Genomic DNA, 22,274 nt, shown 5'->3' on the forward strand with positions numbered 1-22,274 from the left:
AGTAAGCATAAAACACACTTTAAGTTCTCCTAGGTCATCTACTTTGCACTGTCTCCGAGCATCTTGGAGAATTTGCACCAGTTGTAGGAATTAGGCGACTTCTGTATATCATTTCATGCAACCCCAATTTGTGATGTGAGTGATGAAGAAATCAGGGCTCTCCAATTATACTGAGTAATTTATAAGCATCTAAACATGCCTTAACATTTCTCGCAGCACTGCACATTTCTCCTCATTATTTCCACAGATAAAGAAGCTGATTTATATTAAGAAAAAAGAACTGCTGATGAAAACAAATACAAATTTTGAATACATTTATTGAATGAATGTACGAATAAAGAAATACGTGGTTTAAATAAATTTTCTCAATAATCTCAAATAATCTCAAACTATCTCATTCATGGTTTCATATGTATATGTATATACTCCAGTTATATACCCCAGTTATATAACAAATATAAGGTAAACATTTAACTTATCTAATATCTTTGACTCTCTAATTTATAAATTTTTTAAATGATAGAAAACTAAAGTAGTTTTAAGTTTTGCAACAAAGACTTTCACTTATCTATCAGATATCAGATACTTATCAGATGTCATCTGTTGTTTTTTTAATGGGTCTCCAATTTTTATGATAAGCTAGGCTTAAAAACGCCACTGATGCCCCATGGCACAAATGCATTTAATGAATAACTCACGCAGATAAAGATTTTATTGCTAATGGTCGAAAGACAAAGCTAATTAACGTTGATTACTATAGTCAGTGGTTTCAGAGAAGCATAAAAGGAAGTAACGTAAAATCAGATGTGATGTTTACAGTAAAAAGGGAAGGGTTTGTTTTATTTTTTAACCGGAAATGGGCGGAGACAGTCGTAACGTTAGCAACCACGCTGAGCGACGGGAACAGTTACCGTTGACCTGGAGGTTTGCTCTTTAAAATGTGTTTTTAAATACAGACTGAACCTGTCATCTAGATATCAGGGACAATTGGATTCAAGAGAAACGTTGTATCTTGCAGGTAAGGGTCTTTGATATTTTCCTTGGACGCTAACTAACCTAGCTGCCGCTCGCTGACTGGTGAAGTCACTGTGGGATCGTCATGTAATAGAGGAACGTTAGCTGGCTAACATTAGCTGGCGAGATCGCTGTCAATAATAAACCACCTAAATCTGCATATTCTTTTATGTCGCTAGATTCAACCCCAGTTGGCTTTGTACGCTGTCACGAGTGTTATTGCTATTGTTAGATTGCAAAATTGAGCATTAATTAGACGACCAATTACAGGCGATAGGCTAATGCTAACAGCGAAAGATGCTAGTCAGCCCGTGACGCTGTCAACGCCTCGTCTGGTTTTGACAGCTCATTTAGAGCAGAGGACAAGGCCAAAGCCTCACAGCTGTAACTTAACCGGTCCTAATCTGCCATAAACTTAATCGACTACTTAGCTGAAAACCTGGGGCGAAATATTCTCACAGTTCCTAAAAGGTTTTCAAACTCCGTAAGATAAACTGCCAGGCAACGTTATACTTTTAACATATTTGCTAATGGGCTGCTTGCTAAACGGTGCTGTTCGAGTTGTTAGATTGTGAGGTTAGATATTCGTTTTTTTGCAGTATTGATGTATTACAATTTAACCTGTAATTGAAGGTAAACGAATAACCGGGCACTCAAAGTGCACTGCCTGATTTGGGTCAACGCCCCACCCTGGATCTTGGTTGCCACCTCTTTGTGCAGGTTTAACTTTGAATATCCTGCATAGATACGTTTGTGTATGTTGTAATAGCAGTGAAAGGATCCAGATGGTTTGTGATGGTGAAAGGGTGACGATGGGTTTCCAGCCTTACTCAATGCTTACTGGGGGTTTCACTGGCTAATTAGTTCTACTAGCTTTGTTAATGGTTGTTTACAATTGGAAGCACATGGAGTTTGTTCATTTGACCTTTTGAACTGATGTTCTCTAAGTTCAGGGCTATTTTAGGAGCCTTTTAGAAGAAATAGATAAGTTATGTAAATTAATCTGATAAGATAGTTTGAGCTCCAAGTAGACTCGCAGATAAGGGTGAAATGGATCTGACTTTGGATAGATATTAGAATATAGGGTGTAAACAATAGATTTAATTTCAAAAATGGATTTAAAGTTTTTTTTAGAAACATTTTCAGTTTTATTAATTTCTTAAGTGAAATCTCTAAAAAGTGAAATCTGTTATTTGCAAGAGTATTTAGGGCCATTAAATCAGTACATTTTAGGACATTGTTGGCCACACCTTTAGTGAAGTGTGTACAAGCCTTCTTTTGTCCGTATACAGGCAGTTTATTCAATTCATCTTGGCAGATATCAAGCTCCATCACTTTGGATGGAAAGCGTCTGTGAACTGACCTCTTCAGGTCTCTCCACAGATGCAAAAAGGATGTATGTGATCAATGTTTGGAGTACCACAGCTGCTGGTCATTTTCTCGATTAACTGTTTAGTCTATAAAACTTTGAAAAATGTTCGCCATATATAGAGGACAATATGATGTAATTCAATTTATTGTCTTGTTTAACCAAGAGGCAAAATACTAAAATAATGCACCGTATCAATTTCCTATATTCTAAAATAAAAGTCAGTGTCTTACATTGAAGCTTGAAATTGTTTTGCCTGAAAAAGGCAAACGGTTGACTGATAATTAAATTACCTGCAAATTATTTCAGCTGTAATTATAAGTCTGCCTTTTATCTACAAACATGCACCATTGTGGACTATTAAATGAAAGCAAATGATCAAGTTCAAACGAATTTAAAACATATTATAACCTTATATTATGTTCATAGTTTTAAATTTTCTTTCTAAAATTCGCTTTTCTTTAAACATTTGCACTTGTCATCCATCTTCCATGTTTTTTTGCAAGCCAACGTTGTGGCCTAAAGGTAGATGGTGTATGCAATGACACTCTGGGCGAATGTTTTTCACCATGTGGTTGTGGGTGAAATTGCCTGGATCACGCACAGCCCAGTAAAAAGCTGTGAGCTGGACATTGCTTTCATCACCCTATTGACACCTGAACGCTCCTCGAAGCCAAAAAAATGTCAGTGTACAACCTCTAACAAGCACCTCACTTTTCAGCCTTGCCTTACAGTAGGCTCAGTGGTTGCATATCTAATGTTATGATGTTTTGTGAGCAGCAGAAACATTGACATACCAAAATTTCAATCTCGATGAACACTGCTCAAAAGGATAAACATAGTCATTATGAGGTTTTTTTTAAAATAAATTTTATTATACATTTACAATATTATAGCTAAACAGTAAATTATTAATAGCTGTAGTGGTTCCTGCAGTAAAACTGCTAGTTGATAAATACTTTGTCCATATAGTTTAAGTCGTGTGCAGTAAATGCTTTCACATTCTATATACTTTTACCTGTTCTTTCACATGTTTGTTTTCAGTCATGCTGTATTTTTGTCAGATGTACATGCAGTGTGAGAGTGTGACCTCTCATGGGCATGTACATCTGACAAACACACAGTTCTTTAAATACAAGGACACTTGACAGAGAGACCCCAAGTAATCGCTGTCTTCTTTCCCTGTACAGGCACATCCCTATCTTAGGCAGTGCCTTAGCCTTGTTTCCTTTTGTGGATGCGATGGGTCTGTCGCCTTCTAAAGAAGCCTTGTTATAGAATCCACAAGTGTTTTTTCACAGGTTAGAATGTCAGTTTTGTCACAAAGCTGACCAATTAGTTGGTGCCCATAGATTTAGTTTTACTAGTTCAAACAATAGACATATAGAGTAAAACTGGCTATAGCATCATATCCCCAAATGAATGAACCAAAAAGGGCAGGTCAGTTTTATTTTATGTATAAATGAGCTACTAGCCACAGCTACTGACTATATCATTAATTCAACATTTCTGCAACTCATCTCTACTGACTGAGTACCCTCAGCAGTGGATGATGCACACAGTTTCTGTTCTGGCTGTCTGGATATGGATAGAAATTCACTTATCCATTTTACCACCACTAAGGGAAATGCTCTGCATTAGTGGTGTGTCTTTTACTTTCATTTCAGTGTTTTTATTGCCAATAGACAAGGGCAGGCTTCTGATACCAGACTGTAATGTTTACATGCACAACACACAACTTAGATACTACTAGAGAGCATGTAAAGGCACTCTGTCGCTCTTTCAAACAGAGGTATAGGGCTACTTCAGAGGTACGATCCATTTGAATGCTGTTATCAGTGACAATAAATATTACTACCCACATGACCCATGTTTGAGCAAAGCCTGTCTTATTTGTTGCTGTCTGTCGGAATAAAATCACTGGTGTAAGGAGAGAGAGAAATATTTCTGAAATCACTGTTTGAGCTGTGTCAGTAGGCTGTTTGCAGAAGATTTGCTCAAAATTATTCTACATTTAATAGAAAATCCCACTGCACTTTCGACCTTGTCAACACAAAAGCCTCTTATGGCCTCACAATTCATACAATACCGGTTCCACATGACTTGTTAACAGATGTGGCGTGATGCTCTGCCTGGCATGCTAGAGGTTGATAATAAGGAAATTGTCATTCCTAAATATTAGGTCATCAGATACAGTCAGACAATAATGGTGCTTTATGCAGTTGCTTTCTGTATAAACTGGCCATGTAATGTAATCTGATCTTCACCATAGTCCCAATTATCAACAAGCACCAAAATTCTGAGCTGATAAAACACAAATAGTCATGATCTATAATGTTTTTATTGATCACACCTATTAAACATACAGTACTTTTTTCATTATCACTATGTAAAGGCAAAAGTGTTTAAACTGGTTGAACTCCCATTGGCAGCAGTGCCTTTAAGCAAGCTTTTCCTGTAGCTGTGGGTTAGACCTGCACAATGTTCACGAGGAAATATGGGCTTTGCTTCAGCTTAGCCATATTCTTATGATGTCTGGTGTGAACAGCTCTCTTGAGGTCATTCTACGCATCGCTATTGGGTTGAGGTGGGGGCTCGGACTAGGCCTCTCCAAAAGGAAGTGATTATGGCTGTTGGGTGTAGATGGGTGGACAGAATGTTTGAAGAGGAAATCTGCCGCATGATATGAAGTGTGCAAAGTCTGGAGGAGGTCTGAGCATTTTTTTTTTGAAGGCATTGTTTGTGGTGTGATGGTGACTCGGGTTACAGTAGCCTTTGTCCTGTGTGCTCTTCTTTGGATATATCACCTATCATGTGTCAAGTATCAGGGGTTGATAAACAGGAAGTCACCTGACACAAAAGGCAAATTGGCAATTAAATAGTGTGTTTCTTCCCCTCCCTTGCAGACTTGGTGAGAGATGCCGGCCGTGTCCAGCTGTGACTGCCCCCACCTGGACTGTGTGGGGGAGATCACCAAGGAGGAACTAATACAGAAATCCCATGTGAGACCCCTATCCCCCCTTTGATGCTGCCCTGCTGTCCTACCTATAATTTAGTCATTGAACTTGTTCAAATAGCCCATTTTCTGTCATCTTCATCTTGATTCCACATGTGACTTTGTTTGTGTATGTTTTTCTAGGGCCAGTGCCAAGACTGCAAAGTTGGAGGACCAAATTTGTGGGCATGCTTGGAGGTAAGATAAAGGTTGCCGGCAAAACAATCAAACAAAAAAAGCTGTTGCTTGGATTGGTTGAACAACTCTCTCCTACCACTTTTTAACATCGTTTTTTATTTTATTTTATTTATTTTTTTGTCTTTAGAATGGCTGTGCTTATGTAGGATGTGGAGAATCTCATGCTGACCACAGCACTGTCCACTCACAGGTGAGAGATCTCAGACCTTAACAACTGTCTTGTAGCTGGGAAACAATAATTACATAATATTCAAGGGAGAACAAGACCACTAAAATAAAAAGTCTAAAAGTCTCGACTGACATGTGGCATTAAAAAAGGGATTATATTAAAGCAAGAGTTTATCTGTGGAGACAAAGGAGGCACAGATGGCAGTCAAGGACAGAAATACCACTTCAGAGTCCCAGGAGCCATGACTTAGAATATAACTGCCTCTTGCGCCGCTTTATTTTTAAAATGTATTCTCTCCACGATCCAAGAGCCTGCACGTGCATCTTTTAGCTTTTGAAGTACATGCATTGTTAAAAACCATTAAGCCAACGCTCTGCGCCTACAGCTCCACAGCTAGTGCAATTTCAGCAGTAGATCATCCATTATTAATTGGAATTCCTTTAAAGGGGAGGGGGGATTCACTCATACTGTCAGTTTCATGGTTACAGTATGTACCCCTCCTGTTTGCTCTGAAGCTTAACTCAGCCTCCATGTTCTGATTGTTGACTAAGGCTTTTTCTCCAGCATGCAAGAGCCAAATGGGGTTAGAAGGAGAAATAAAAAAAAAAAGCAAACCCGTAATTTGCTCCGCCTAATGGTATCTGCTTAGCTGCTCAAACCATTGTCGAGAAAGAGCCTGTTACTGGAGCACTCCACCCACATTAAATATATCCCATACAGACCATGCTGGCAAAGAAATTGAATATTAGCAGAACGATTTGAAATGATATCACCAGTGAATTTGATATCTGTGACTTTATCTGGGACATCTGCCTGTCCAGCTCACCAGTAGCCTTTTATGCTTTTTCATCAGAAGCCATATTTAAATCTAGTATGAATAAAGGCCCTGCTTAATTAGTGTTTTGAAAGCCCTGAGGGAAGGGAAACATTTTAATGCCTTGGCTGTGCAATGAGAAAGACTCTTGTTGCAGTGGGTGTGATGCAGTAATTTTTGGGACTGAGGGCCACTGCTAGTCAAACTGAACATAAGTGTTGTGAGTAGATAAGACTAAGTGGTGTGGAGTTAAAATTTACAGCTAGGTCAGCTAATTTAGGAAGTTGAGGCTCCACTTCTGTGTGCACTTGTGGTAACAAACTGGGACATATCATTCATATGTGGATAATTTATTTTCACAACACTATGCAAGAAAAAAGAATTAGCCATTGGTTGTTGCTTGTCACCTACTGAGGACTAAAGGAGAGTCTTGACATTGTTCTCTTGTTATTTTGCAGACAAAAACCAGACCCAACCTGCTGCTTTATCAGGAGATCATGAAATCTAGTCTGGCAGCGCAACAACATAAATGTTTTTGCAGCATTTCTTTTGGCCAGAATATGTCTGACATGATCAGACAGGTTTTACCACATTATGTCCTTTTCACATGCACTATTCTCTGCATAAGGCAGCACTAAGGTTTGGTTTCACATGAATATAATGTTTTATTGAGGTGTAGTGTTGAGCCTTTTCACCAAACCAGATTTCCTAACATAAGTTTAATCATAAGAGTAGTTCATTGTCATACGGACCATTATGAAGGCTGGTAAAAATATTCTCCAAGCTCTATACTTCCTCATGAATAATTGAAATGAGGGAGTTTCATGCCCATGCTCATTCTGGTTCCCCCCCTCTCTGCCACACCTGCCCTGCTCCTCTCTGCCCCACTGTGTAAAGGCTAATGCAACCCTGATGAATAATGCAGAGTCTGCTGGTCGGGTGCTGCTCACATTTGGTGTCCTGTCAACTTGCCAGACAGCCAGTGTTTTTGAGAGCAGCAGTGGGTCAGCAGAACTTGGCCATGTCCTCCCAGCAGCAAAAAGTCTGCCCTGCAACCTCCTACCTTCACCTGTTTCCTGAGATACTTAGCGTTAGACCCACAAGCAATCACAGACACAGGGAGAGTGAGTGCTTGTTTTGAATGTCAGCTTCTTGAGAAACACATTTTAAAATTAAAAATTGAGATTTAGACTTTACCAATAGTTAGGAAAGTGATTTTTCAGAATGCATGAATATGTTGTAGAGCTAAAACCCATAAGTTATTTATTGCTAAGTCAGTTGGTGAAAATAGATTAATCATTTTATAACTTAAGTTATATATGCCAAAAAATACACCTTCTACTTCCTAATTGTGAGGTTTGCTGCAAATAGATTTTGACTTTCTGGTTAAACAAAACAAACCATTAAATTATTTAAAAAAGGAGATTAATATATGTTTGCTACTCTACTTTTATACTATATTGTCAGTTAGATTAGAGTTACCACATTGATTTTAGTTGCAGATGTAAAACTTTATTTACTTGATTGTTGATGGCAAATTTATCTGAAATCATAGCTGTAAAATGCCAGGTTTTGTTCCTATTGTAAGGATTGTAATGTAAGAATGATCTGAGAAGTTCTCTTGAATTTCTTTTTAAAATAAGAATTAGGGATTACTACTCCTACTAAATCAACATTGCCAATAATGATAACATTATTGAATGAAATTCAACTTTTTGTCAGCAATAAACAGTGAGCCATTGTAGAAGGACATCAGTAACAGAACAGAAAGAGTGGGCGTCTGAAATGATCTCATTTTGATTGATGCTTCAGGGAATAAGGTTTTGTTTTGTTTAAATGTCAGACATCTGTCAATACACACCACAAAGCACATATCAGCTGTTCTTGGATAAATATTAACATTGTCTTCTTATTTTACTTTGTTTATACAGTCAGATGTGTTCACCAAATGTTTTCTTTAATAACTTTGTGTTCAGGAAACACGGCACAACCTGACCGTGAACTTGACAACGCTTCGAGTGTGGTGCTATGCCTGTGGCAAGGAGGTTTTCCTGGAGCGTAAATTGGTTCCTGACTCGTCCCATTCCAACAGCAAATCCCTTCCCTCACCAAAGAAAGCTGATCAAGTAAGAGCCAGACCTTTTGCTGTTTGTCATCATGTTTTATTACACAGGTTTATCTTTATAGTTTAAACTTGTTTCTTTATTTGCTGAGCCATAAAGCCAGTTTGATGATCGACAGTAAAATACAAAAAGTGTTAAGTTAGTACAAATAACATACCAACCCCATTTCCAGAAATGTTGGGATACATGTATAACATGTAAATCAAAAGACAAAGCAATAATGTGCAAATTATCTGAAAATCTAAGTAGCACAGAGACAACATATGAAATGTTGAAACTGAGAGGCTCATTCTTCTCGTATGCACATTTTGAATTGATGCCAGCATCACATCACATAAAGTTGGCGGAGGGGCAAAAAAACACTGAAAAAGTTGTGTAATGGTAAAAAATAAACACCTGGAGCAATATATTAAAACTAATGAGACTTGTTGGTAAAGGGTCAGCATCATGATCAAGTATAGAGGCATCTCAGGGAAGCTGATCTTCGGGCCCTCAGGGGCCTCTGCATTTAAAACAGACATCATTCTTAGTGGAAATTACTGCTCTGCAAACCATTGTCAAAATTTTACCATGCAAAGAAATAATCATATATAAACAAGATGATAATGTTGCACAAATGCCAGCACCTTCTCTCAGCCTGAGCTTATTGACAGACTGTCCTGTGGTCTGATGAGTCTTTTTGGAATTTACAGATGCTGCTTTCCCTGGGCAAAAGAGGAGAGGGCCCATCTTACTTGTTATCACTATACAGTTCATAGTGTTTTAATATTGTTGTTATTGTTGTTATTTGTATGTTGTATTAAAAACAATCAAATGTCTCTGTTTTAACATTGGATATGTAGTATGTACCTTTTTACAATCAAATCTAGATTTCAAATAACTTGCAAACCATTGGATTTTTTTCTATTTACATTTTCCACAGTGTCCTATCTTATTGTACATTATGAATTATGAATAACATAAACATGCTGGTTTATGTTGCTTTTTTATAGCATTGTTTTATGCATGATCACTTAGTTACATAACCACGTGCTCCCCTGTAACACTGACTATAAATACCTCCGATCTATCCTAAGGTACAGTTTGAACTGCCAGTCAGATTGAATGGTTGTTCATTTACCAGATAAGAGTTTTACAATGAGCGCTGTGTGCCGTTCTATTGCTCCAGGATAAAAGCAGGGCCCCTGGGAGCCCACCCTCTATGAGAGTGCCCCTTAATGGAGGCTGTGAAGACCTGGATATGGAAACAGAGGAGGAAGATGAGCTGCGTGGAAGAGGTCAGCTTACCCAGATGAAATATTCATCTTAAAAATAAATGGTTGATTTAAGGGAGTTATTTAGGTCAGTCACTGATATATTTCAAGCATTGAGTTATTGTTGAACAATCCACTTACATATTGCATTAGAACTGGTAGGCTGTCACAGACAAATATATAAAATATTTATCATAGTCAAGCCCAATTGTTTCCTGAAATATCAGTCAAAATGTCAACAAATATATTGGGGAAATGTCTTAATTGTAAATGAACACTTATTTAAAATACTCTAATCTCCAGTAACAGTTCTGCTGGAGTAGACTCATTGACCCTTCCTGTGCTGTCCTCTTAATAATTCAAATTTTATATATTTGTAGTTAGTGAGGTGACCAAAATGTATTCAATGTTTATCACTTCTTAACCCGAGAATGACAAAATTAAAATATGACAAAATTAAAACACCTTAAACACAAAAGTGCTATAATCAGCAGTTGAAAAGGTTCTGATTTAAAATAAAAGAAGCAGTGAATGAGTGTGTCAAGATAAGTGTTTTTTTTTTTTTTTTTTTTTAATTTCTTTTAAAAAGACCCTGACACACTTGCTAGGGCTGAAAAACCACTACCTCATTTTGTATCACTTTTGTCACTTCACCTCAAGTCTTCTGTTAAAAGTTGTACTTGGACACAACACAGAGACCACTGCCAGCATCTGAGGCATCATCAGAAAGACAAAAAAATGTAACTGAAACTGTTTTGTCATATGTTGCTTGACTTCAGGCCACTTGTGTGTTTAGCTCACATTTCAATGCAAATAATGTTTTCACTCAGTGTTGTGAGAAACACACGGGCTCATCCAGTGACATATGTTATGTTAAGCCTCATGCAGTTTTGGCACCAGTCACCGCTTTGGATATTTTTGTCACAAATTCAGATCATATGATCAGAGGGTGGAGTAATTGGGCTTCGTAAGACTAAGGTCTGAGGCAGAATAGGCTGCTCACACGAGGTTTTGAAGCCTACTCAAGTGGGTGAGCAAGAGTTGTAGGGGGCGTGTGGAGTAGTGATATAAGGCAGTAATATGACGTGATGTGAAAGGGACAGGTGCATGCTGTGTTCCAATGAGAGTTTAGTTATTGGGGTTTGGCTGATTTGGCTAACGGAGGCAGTTGAGGTGTTTCAGTCTGATCGCTGCTTTTTTTAAAATTATAAATCAATCATAAACATAACACGGACACGAACCATACATTTTTAGGTTCAGTCTGTCCTACAGTAGAACTTAGAGTAGAATTTATGGAACTTGGCTTAGAAAGGGATACAGTTGGGTAGATGCACTGAATGCGATGACAAAAACCGAGCCATCCAAGAAATTGCCTGGGGACTTCTGCAATAGAAATGTAGCTGTTGTTGGGTGGTCCAGGCTAAGACCTGGATGTTGGCCTAAAAGTATTCAGTGCAAAGATGCTTCCTATCTAAGGAGAGATTTGAATTTTTTTATAAATTAGAAAAAATGTCCAAAACACTTTTTTTTTTTTTCATTTCATAAATATCAGTATAATTAAATCAGATTAGTGCAAAAACCCTCCTCCCGCATGACTTTCATAGCTCCAATTTGTCAGAACATAAATACATGAAGGGGTAATAGAGCTCCAGTTTTACCACACAGCAACATACACTCGGTTTACAGCCACCAAACCACACTGCATAATTTTACCCCGCAGGAAGTGATTACAAAGAAAGAAACAAAGAATAACAGTGAATAAGACAAAGGCTGATAATATGATCTGATAATATTAGCTGTTGCAGGTTGGGATGAGGCAAAAATATCGAACTTTGACAACTCCTGTATAGGATGAATAAATCTCTGCTATTAGGAAAAGTAACATCCGAGTCTATTGAGCACAATTTCTGATTTAAAAAAAAACAAACAAAAAAACAAAAACAAAAAAACCTGCCCTCAAAATTTACGATTGCTTTTGCCTGTTTTAATTTCCCTCGTGTCCCATCTCCATCAGGCCTGACTGGACTGAAAAACATAGGCAACACCTGCTACATGAATGCTGCTCTCCAGGCCCTGTCCAACTGGTAAGACCTTGCCCCCTGTTTACCTGCCTTCTGAGCCCCCCCACCCCACCCACATCATCTCTCTAACTGTGCCTCTGTGCTCTGCAGTTCTTTCCTCATTTTACTTTCTGCTCATTGCTCAAACTTGACACCTGTTTCATTCCAGTAGACATTTGCTGTTTTATTCACTGCCTGTCTGCTCCTTGTTGACTGTGAGAAACAGCCGTGGTTATGTTCGTTTGGGAGAATGACGGCTGAGTGAAAATTGCTGCAGTGCACCATTTGAGATGGCGGAAATAGCCTTTTGTAGATCCCTGTAGGGTCTTCTGTTACAAATGAACTTTTTCCCCTTCTCATCTGCCCTTTCTTCTCCGCTGTTCTTTATCCGTTCACATATCTTGTTATATGTGTCTACTTTTACTGCCCTAGTCTGATGCATTATTTATGGTTTTATTGATTTGCAAATGCCTCTGATTCATTCTTTATGATTGTGATATGATTGTTGGTGTGCTAGCTTTAGTTGGGACTCTGCAGCACAGCCACGGGCTGTTATTGCTTGCATTCTACTTTTTCTACCTAGGGGCTGGTAAATTTTTAAATTAAACTGATGATGCCTTGTGTGGATACAAGTCAAAATGGGGGGGAAAATGTGGGTCAAAATTTGCAATCTAAATCACATTCCAAAAATAGAAGGAAGTGCGTTATGCAGCCGCAGAAGGAGGGATGTTTCAGGAAAATTTCCTTTGATGTTTGGTTGTGTGAGCGCTGTTTCTTTCGGTTTCTATCGGGTCATTATTCAGTTCGAAGGAATTTTCTCTTCCCAAGGGAAGGGAACATGCCATGCCTTATTCCTCCCGTGGTTTCTCTCTTTCTTCCAAAGTTTTGTACACACTGTATCCATCAAGTAAAATCGCTTCACCTGTTTCTCTTTTCAGCTCTTTTCAACGTCCATGAGCCAGTACCTCTGGGAATATGATTTGAGTGAAATATGAATTTAATCGAATAAATTACGTATAAATGCTGAACCTCAACTTCTTTGGATTGTTTTACCATTTCCTCATATTCTACTCTATGTGACTTGTATGAATGAAACGGCAAAAACATACAAAATTGAAGATGATTGCCTGATTGCTATAAAATAATATTATCTTATAGCCATCTCATTAATAAGAGTAGTCAAAGGCCTCTGCTTTTAAGTAAGTAATAATCTATGCCACTTTTTCCACTGCAGTCCGCCTTTGACGCAGTTCTTTCTTGAATGTGGTGGCCTGGTGAGAACAGACAAGAAGCCCGCGCTCTGCAAAAGCTACCAGAAACTTGTGTCAGACCTGTGGCACAAAAACAGGTAGGTGTTTTTCACGGTTTTGGTGGTTGTTTAAATCTTCCCTTCTTTGGCTGTGTTCACATTCCAGGTCTTAAACCTCAATTCATACATTTCTTTTATTTGAGTGCGATCATCATATTTCTGCAAGCAGTGCTGGGTTATAATATGTTAATTTTAGTTTGGCCTAAACAGAAGCTTCACCCTAAATTTCCAACAAATCTAAAACTTCCATATCTCATTTTACTATTGTCCCACGTTTAACCAAAAAAAAAAAAAAAAAAAGAGTTTTGACCTGGCTTCTTTGACGGTGGTAATATTGTCAGAGATTAGATATAAATCTGTCCTAGGACTGAAAATCAGATCTGAATCACTTTGGGACAAAAAGTGTGTAAGGTAAATGTAGAGCATTGAATCTTTCTCACAAGGCAGATTAGATATATGTATGATCCAGGGTAATGGAGTCCAATTAGAAGTTCACATTTCTATAGATCCTAATTAATTTCCTACTCTACATCATGTTAGACTTTTTAAAGATATCGTGTGTTATAATACCATTAAGAAGTCTGCATTTTCTCAAATTGCAGGCCCTCCTATGTGGTCCCAACCAATTTGTTTCAGGGGATCAAAGCCATAAACCCCATGTTTAGAGGATATTCTCAGCAGGTGAGTCACCCCAGATGTTAGAATAAGTTAGCAACTGAATTACATGAATGCATTTTCATTGTGTTAACAAAATCTAGACACACTTAAAATATGGAACCTTTTCCCCAGTTTGTGTTTTTTGCTTTTGCATTAGTGGTTGAGGCAAAAGAAGTTTGAACTGATAATTGTGGACAGTTGTAGTGATGTTGGAGTGTCTGACAATGTGTTCTGACGTGTAGTTAGGTTTTGCAATGAAACAACTTTTTAATAAATTTTTTAACAGATTACTATAATATAATAGGCCCAGCAGATGACACAAAAAGTGGCTTGTCTCTAAAAGTTTTATTTTTATTGAGATTTTTTTTGTGAGTATGAATTTGTGCTGAGTTGGCTTTATTATGGGTCTGCGGTTAAGTTGTGCCAGATCTTATAGAGTCCCTCTTTTTCTCTTCTACTCTATTTTTCTCGAAGCCCATTTATTTTCTACAAATAACATTTGTAGCACAGCTCAAATCATTTAGGACGGCAGACTTTCATTCACATGCAATTGCTCACACTATTTATAAAGATACATTTCTTGATTTGGTTCCCAGTGGTGCTTGGAAATAAAAAGATTTATGCATTTTTCTTGTATTTGTCCACTGTTTGCAAATAAGGGATTGGTAAGCCTGAATGAGGGAACCATCAAAGGGCCTGTTTCATCTTGGCTTGCCATAATGTTTGTTCAGAGGAGTTTGCTGACGACCATTCTGGGCTGCACAGCCTTGGAATTAGCATTGCTATGAATGAAGTTAACATTCCAAGTCCTAAACCGGGACGGTTCATCTGGCTTGAAAGGGAGATAGAGATGTGTGGGGTTTGTTAAGGATCATTAAGTATCAGATTTTGTATGCACTACTGGGATAAACAAGGAGGCATAGTGGCTGTTGTTTGTAACTTGGGAGCTTTGGGAAGCTTCGCCGTGACTGACAAACTTGATTATACTGAGAAAGAATTAGTGCCTTGTCATACTTTAATGTTCTGTTCGGGGAGAAGAAATAAGCAGTTTTTTGCACAGAGGCCAAATCCACTGCAAAACACTTTACCCACTGGAAATTATGTGCTACCTCCTCTAACACTCAAAGAGGTATTATCATTACTCTTTTTTTATGTCCAGGATTCCCAAGAGTTTCTGCGCTGCCTAATGGATCAACTTCACGAGGAGCTGAAAGAGACAGTGCCTGAGCCTTACGACCAGTCCAACAATATCACAGTGGACAACAGCCCAATAGAAGACAACCACAGTCAGTCAGACGACTTCCAGTCGTGTGAGTCCTGTGGTAGCAGTGAGCGCACAGATAACGAGGTGCAAGGCGGGAACGTGCTCATGGACGACACAAACGAGGCTGAGATGCTGATTCCTGAGCAAGATGAGATACAGGCCAACAGGGAGTGGCAGAAGGAGATGAACATGATTAATGACCTTTATCGCTCTGGAGTTCATGATGTTATGGGTGGAAGCTGTGGAGCAGATATGGACAAAGATGTTGACACCACCGCTGAGGCTACACCCATTATCAGCAGTCAAGGAGCCATCAAGGTTCAGGGCAGAACATCAGGTAATCATAAAGATACAAGATGCTGACCCACATTCCCTGTCATAATACGTTTTTCTGAAATTCAATATATTGATTTTATGGCTTTGTTATTCAGAATCAAATGTACTGTACTAAAACTTCATAAATATATAAAATCTGCTGATATATTATATTTGGCTTGTGGCCCCTAGATTCCTTTCCCGGCTTTCAAATGTCCAACAACACAAGACCACAGAGTCCAGTTCCAATGGAGGGACACATTCCTAAAATGTCCAGCAGCCCACCCAAAGCTGCCTCTGGCTGGCCCAGCCTTAACCCTGCACACAAAAAAGGTACTTATAGATCATTAGAGAAGTAGAATTGAAGTATAATCTAGATAGAGATGTGGAAAAAGTCAGGGTTCTTGTAACAAGTCTGGGTAATTTTATGCCTTTTCTATCTTTGCTGACGCCCTGTTGAAGAACTGTTCTAGCATTTCTCTGCCTTCCCACAGCAGTGACCACATTCTCTCCACCAAAGAACAAGCGTCAGAAGAAATACCGCAGTGTCATCTCAGATGTGTTCGATGGGACCATTGTCAGCTCAGTTCAGTGCCTCACCTGTGATCGGGTTAGTTCTCTAAAAACAAAATACAGTTGCTGAAAGGTTCCTACAAAAGGAATTTGATGGAAAGTGAATCGTGCTGCTCACTTCCACCACACTGTTTATGTATTTGTTGATCATCTTTCATGTCACATATCCTGATATGAGTTGTAATGAGCATAATTATTCCCTACAATGTGATACATACCATGTAAAGGACTTATGAAATGCATTGCTTCTGATCATTTATTACTGCTTGCATGTTCTGTGTTTATTAGGTATCTGTGACCCTGGAGAACTTCCAGGATATCTCACTGCCCATCCCTGGTAAGGAAGATCTGGCCAAGCTCCACTCCTCCACCCACCAGACCTCCCTGGTAAAGGCGGGCTCCTGTGGAGAAGCTTATGCCCCACAGGGTTGGATTGCCTTTGTCATGGAGTACATCAAGAGGTGTTTTTACATTATGAACCCTAACCATATTTCCAGTTTCACAAGAAGTAGATTTTTTTTTTTTTTTTTTTTTTACTTTAACTCTTGTGTGATTCTATATTTAGTTGGTTCTGGGGTCCAGTGGTTACACTACAAGATTGTCTCGCAGCTTTCTTTGCCAGAGATGAATTAAAGGGTAAGCAAGTGGGTGTAAAAGTGTTCTACCAACACAAACACTCAGATTGATGCCTTAGTAACAACTGTGCTGGTTGTTTTCTAGGAGACAACATGTACAGCTGTGAAAAATGCAAGAAGTGAGTATTTTATTTTTAGAGCCTTTTGTTGAATATTAAACAGGACTACTAATTTCACATTAATTTAAAAAGGGAAAAAAAATAGAGTTGAAATGATTGTCCATCTTCGACGTGTTTTTTTTTTCTCTTAGATTACGAAACGGAGTCAAATTTTGTAAAATGCAAAGTTTGCCGGAGGTACACAGACATCTCTATTACTTCTTTTCATGAAAGAATGTTTCTCTTATGTTTTCACACATTACATTTCTAAAATAAAACGACTTTGTCTGCTCTTTTGCTCCAGATCCTGTGTATTCACTTGAAGCGCTTCCGACATGAACTGATGTTCTCCACCAAGATAAGCACCCACGTCTCCTTCCCACTCGAGGGCCTAGACTTGCAGCCTTTTCTGGCCAAAGACGGCTCTGCCCAGATCACAAACTACGACCTGCTGTCAGTAATCTGTCACCACGGCACTGCCAGCAGTGAGTGGGCACAATCACTACCATTTTTTGCATCTACCAGTTGGCACATTGTGTCCTGCATTGGTTGGCCTGTAGGGAAATTTCCCACCTCCTTGTTAGGTTTATGAATGCTGCTCTAACACACTCTCTGCTCTGGTCCCAGGTGGTCACTACATAGCCTACTGCAGGAATGATGTAAACAATCTGTGGTATGAATTTGATGACCAAAGTGTGACTGAGGTGTCTGAATCCTGTGTCCACAATGCTGAAGCTTATGTGCTCTTCTATAAGTAAGCCATCATACTGCTTTGAAATTCATGATTTAACATTTTACTTTTGATTACTCAGTTGCAACAGTGATTAAACTGTGGTCTGTTCCTGTCATAGAAAGAGCAACGAGGATGCAGTGAAAGAGCGTAGGCGGGTGTCAGGTTTGTTCAACATAATGGAGCCCAGCCTTCTGCAGTTCTACATCTCTCGCCAGTGGCTTAACAAGTTCAAGACCTTTGCTGAGCCAGGGCCTATTTCCAATGATGACTTCCTGTGTTCACATGGAGGTACATATGACCACATAATTTTCTTACTGAAACCACACAAATGTGAAATTGACTCTGAGCAGGGATACTTTTCCTTGCCCTGTGCCCAATGGTTAGTGAAAAAAATTGTCCTCTGGGATTTCTTAATACAGCTTTTGCTTCCATCTTGGCCATGGATTTTTGATTTTGACAAAGACTGCAGAGTATTCCCTTCGCATAGCAGATTTCAAAAGGGGTTTTACTTCTATTTGTGCAGATGATCCTTCTTCCTACTATTTAGTAGTGATGAGGGAAGGATTCTAAAAGGGATTGTGCCAGTCAAGCTCTTTTCCTTTCAGGCCTGTATTCAGAGGGTCCTTGATATTGTGAAATTAAGTAGCAAATAATATACACTTATGATAAAGCAGGCTACAGTAGCAGCAGACAGTGTGTTTTTATAGTGAAGATAAGCTTAAAAAGCAATGAATAGTTTCTATATAGTTTCCATAATAGTTTTTTTGACAGATCTATCTTGAGATTCAATTTAGCCTGCATTTTGCCGTGTGTGCATTGTCAAAACATCAGATTTCTATAACAGCAAATTAAAAATAAAGCAGCAGATGACAAGTCCATTCTACACAGCTGCATAACAGTGGATCCCAAACTTTCCATTGTGCAATAAAACGGTGCCTTTCCATTAGACTTTTCTTGTTTTTAAAAAAAATACCAGTTCCCTTCTAGTTTAACTCTAGAGTTAATTAATCAAGTCTAATCTGATGTAACGCTGATGTCCTAATCAAGGCTATTTTTTTCTATACATCGAAAGCTCCCTCCAGAGCCACTGTCATCCATAAACAACAGATTTGTGCTGTCCATGACCAGTACAATAAAATATGAATATTGGATCGACTGTTCTTTGATTTTATCATTTTGAAAGAAAGGCAAAGCATGACTGGAGAGAGTGAATCAGTGAGGTCACCAAATTGCTAATTCCGCATATTTTTGCATTATTCAGCATTTTGGTCTGTTCGACATATAATGCTATCAGCAGTACTTCCAACGGAGTCTTGATCTCTGTGGGATCTCTACACACAACCATTAAAATGTTAGTGTCTGATGAATGTTTCAATGTGTTTTATCAGGTGTGCCACCAAACAAGGCCACATTCATTGATGATCTGGTGGTGATGTTGCCACAGAATGTTTGGGATCACCTTTACAGCAGGTACGCACAGTAGAGATTTCAGCTTACAGATGTACTGGTAATTTTAATTGTGTTTGAAAGTCCCATGGATGTACTGTACTACTGTTTCCTTTGTAGCGTTAGTTTCATGTGAGTTAACGTGAGCTGCTGCCTGCAGGTACGGAGGGGGACCAGCTGTCAACCACCTGTACGTTTGCCACACATGCCAAATTGAGATAGAAAAACTGGAGAAACGGCGCAAGTCAGAGCTGGACTTATTTGTCCGGGTAAGCGTTTTAACTGTATGTACGGGATCAAAACTGGGAGCAGCAAGAATGACAGTGTCTTTGGTCAGATATACAGTACGAATAATTGACAATGGTGTTAATATGAGTCATTGAGCCTGTTTTGAGCCAGTGCTCATGAGTTTGTATAGGCTTGTTCTTCAGTCTTTTTAACCAGTTGATAGGATGCATGTGTTAGTGCTCTTCACCCCAGCAGGAGATCAGAGGTGTGAGCCTGATGCAAGCCTTATCATTAATGCATTGGGACAGATGCAGCTGTTATTGCCTGGCCGGTCTGCCCACTCACACAATGGCTGTGCAGCAAGCGAGATGGATGATGTGTGTGTGTTTTAGTGTATAAAAGAAATGTCTTCAATAAGCTAAAAAGAAAAATGGGGATTGTGTCATTTCCAAAAAAGATTAAACTGGTGCAGTGTGGTGTTAGGACTCTTCTAATTATAATATCTACCAGAGAAAATTGATTAGGTTTTTCATCTCCTCTCCTCTCAATCCTTCCATCCCCACTTAATTTTTTTTGTCTCTCCCCCCCCCCACCCCCCTTTCTCCTTTCTACTCCCCATCCCTTTGAATCCTTTCTCCTCCCTCTTGTCTCTGCTGATCACTCCTCCCCCATTTCCTCTCCCTCTTCTCCCTCTGTAGCTGAACAAGGCGTTCCAGGAGGAGGAGTCTCCAGTGGTCATATACTGCATCAACATGCAGTGGTTTCGTGAGTGGGAGGGCTTTGTCAAAGGAAAAGACAATGGTAATTGGACAGAAGTCTTGCCTTTCCACCCCCAGTTCATTTTAAATGTCTAATTAAATGGTTAAATGTATCATTATCGACAGTTGGGCTTTAGTACCTTTTAGCTGGTTAACAGTTATCATGGGAAAGGTGATTGGATTTTGTTTGACATATATTTCTCTTCTAAAGCAAAAGGCTAATGTCAGGCCTATAGATTTCTCTGTATGAGTGAATATGGCAAAAAAAAAAAGCATTTTATACGGGAGATCCTTCTGTTACCAAAAGCTGCTCATGTTCAAAAGAAAGTGTGAAGTCCCATTTCTTCTCTTGATTTATCTTCAAAGAGTCCACTTTAGTCCCCTGAGTCAAGCTTCCCTCCTGCTACAGCAAAATGAAGCGTCAAAATAGATTTCATTTTTATTCCAACAGCTTCTCTTTTTTTCCCCTTTCTGTGCTTTGTATTGTCATATCTATTTATAACAGCTTAAATCTGGCACGTCTGCAAACGTCTCTTTTTTTTTTTCCCTCTGACTTCTGCTCCTCTTGTATTTGTTTTCTCTCTGTCGCAAGTGGGGTACAGAAATCGCTTTCAAAGTGTGACAGAAACATTTGACATTTGAACATTATTGCTCTTTGAAACAATTAGGATGGAGGTTACATCTGAATAAAAATTGTGCTGTGTACTGTATATTGATGACAACTATTTGACTTTGTTTTCTTTAAGATCCACCAGGGCCCATTGATAATTCCAAGATTGCGGTAAACAAGAATGGCCATCTAACACTCAAACAAGGTACAAACCAATATTTTTATTATTGAAATATTGTATTGTTATGTCTCTGCTTTTATATTCTACTTTAAGGATAAGCAGAAAATTGACAAATTATAACAAAAATTATGCATTTCTGTTGGAGAACTGCTGTTGATTGTAGTGGCACCTGAACCAATTTAGATTTTTGTGATTGATGTGTTTGTGTTTGAATGTGTGTATGTGTACTTGCATTGACCTGGCAGGAGCTGACTCGGGGCAGATCTCTGAAGAGACGTGGAACTTCCTCCATTCTATCTACGGTGGTGGTCCACTGGTGACAGTTCGGCCAAACATCAGCCATCAAGAAACAGAATCATCACAGTCAGAGGAAAAGATTGAGGTGGAGACGCGTTCTGTTTAATCAAGCGCTCAACGTGAAACAATGGAAAACATTTAGAAAAATGAAAAGCCTTTTATTTTGCACTTGACTTTTATTTCAAAAAGATTCAAGCAAAGGACCTCATCTTCACTGCTACATGACAGCTTTTGACAGCTGACAGAGGGAATTAACATGTCTAAAAAGGTTTGTCATGTTGTACAAATCTGTATAAAGGGCAATTAAATTTCTATTAGCAATGTAGTATTCATTTGTCAGGTTGTTATCAGTACCAAGCATTTAAAGTATGTGCAGCTAAAAATTCCACTGAATGCCATATTTTTTTTTTGTCTTTATCAAATGAGCACATATTGTTGTCCATGTGTCTTGTGTTTCTGATATTGATATATAAATCACAATACATCTTGCTGTAGATATATCACACATTTTTCCCGTTGTAAGAGAATAATGTTAAATAAATTGTAGGAGAGCAAAATGTGACACTTAAAGTGCTGAAAATCATAATGTTATGAAGGGACTTATTACTGACTGCTCTCAGGACTGAAATTTGTGTTTGCACTGTTCTGTAGACTACAAATTGGCATGCTCATGCAGATGTCAGGTTTGTATTTGAATGTACCAGTACTAATATTATAACGGTCAATATTCAGCACTGGGTTATATATATCAAACAAGGGAGTGATTTCATATGTTGTCAATAGATTTTTTTGTAGAAAATAGGAGGCAAGCAGAATATGTTTAAGAATGCATGCTTCAACACAGAAGTCCCAGTTTAACATCACGTGTAACTGCATGCAAATGCAAAGCTGCTCATAAAACGTGCACGCAAATCACAATCTGGATCCATTGTCACAAAATTGCATAGTTCCAGAATGCATATAGCAGTATGTAATCAGCATCATGAGCAACCTAATTAATTAGATGCATTATTTTTGTGTGTGGGCATGTTAATGTGTTGGCTGAGGGCGGCAAACAGAATGCTGTACTGTAAGTTTTTGCATATGAATGTCACTTGAGTAAGATCTATTCTGATTTGTGCTGGCTGACACTTAAAACTTGATGAAAACATGTTGAACGCTGTGGTCACGTTGAT

General features: G+C 38.7%; 1 protein-coding gene across 2 annotated transcripts; it reads left to right on the forward strand.

The window, feature by feature from the left end:
• The first annotated feature begins 851 nt into the window (after nt 1-851).
• On the forward strand, nt 852-22,256 carry usp33 (ubiquitin specific peptidase 33). 2 transcript variants are annotated; one of them, XM_067475824.1, is made up of 24 exons: nt 852-1,018; nt 5,290-5,385; nt 5,523-5,576; nt 5,704-5,766; nt 8,536-8,685; nt 9,851-9,959; nt 11,950-12,019; nt 13,230-13,343; nt 13,907-13,985; nt 15,121-15,562; nt 15,733-15,873; nt 16,038-16,150; nt 16,402-16,574; nt 16,679-16,749; nt 16,834-16,867; nt 16,999-17,044; nt 17,151-17,331; nt 17,474-17,600; nt 17,698-17,867; nt 18,968-19,049; nt 19,186-19,294; nt 19,952-20,054; nt 20,758-20,826; nt 21,048-22,256. In XM_067475824.1, exons 2-24 carry the CDS (start codon nt 5,302-5,304, stop codon nt 21,203-21,205), a joined length of 2,742 nt encoding a protein of 913 aa, XP_067331925.1. In that variant the 5' UTR covers nt 852-1,018; nt 5,290-5,301; the 3' UTR covers nt 21,206-22,256. The 2 variants fall into 2 exon arrangements, with proteins under 2 accessions (XP_067331925.1, XP_067331923.1); XM_067475822.1 differs by having other exon boundaries at nt 853-1,018; nt 16,035-16,150.
• Nucleotides 22,257-22,274: the final 18 nt, after the last annotated feature.

The sequence above is a fragment of the Channa argus genome, chromosome 14 (genome assembly GCF_033026475.1).
Source record: "Channa argus isolate prfri chromosome 14, Channa argus male v1.0, whole genome shotgun sequence".
In the NCBI taxonomy this organism is placed as follows: Eukaryota; Metazoa; Chordata; class Actinopteri; order Anabantiformes; family Channidae; genus Channa; species Channa argus.

Bases quoted from the DNA above. Each gene is read 5' to 3' on its own strand.
- usp33 (XM_067475822.1), top strand. From the start codon at position 5,302: ATGCCGGCCGTGTCCAGCTGTGACTGCCCCCACCTGGACTGTGTGGGG. The intron at 17,332-17,473 runs GTGAGTGGGCAC...CTCTGGTCCCAG, and splicing joins TCACCACGGCACTGCCAGCA to GTGGTCACTACATAGCCTAC. The intron at 19,295-19,951 runs GTAAGCGTTTTA...CTCCCTCTGTAG, and splicing joins AGCTGGACTTATTTGTCCGG to CTGAACAAGGCGTTCCAGGA.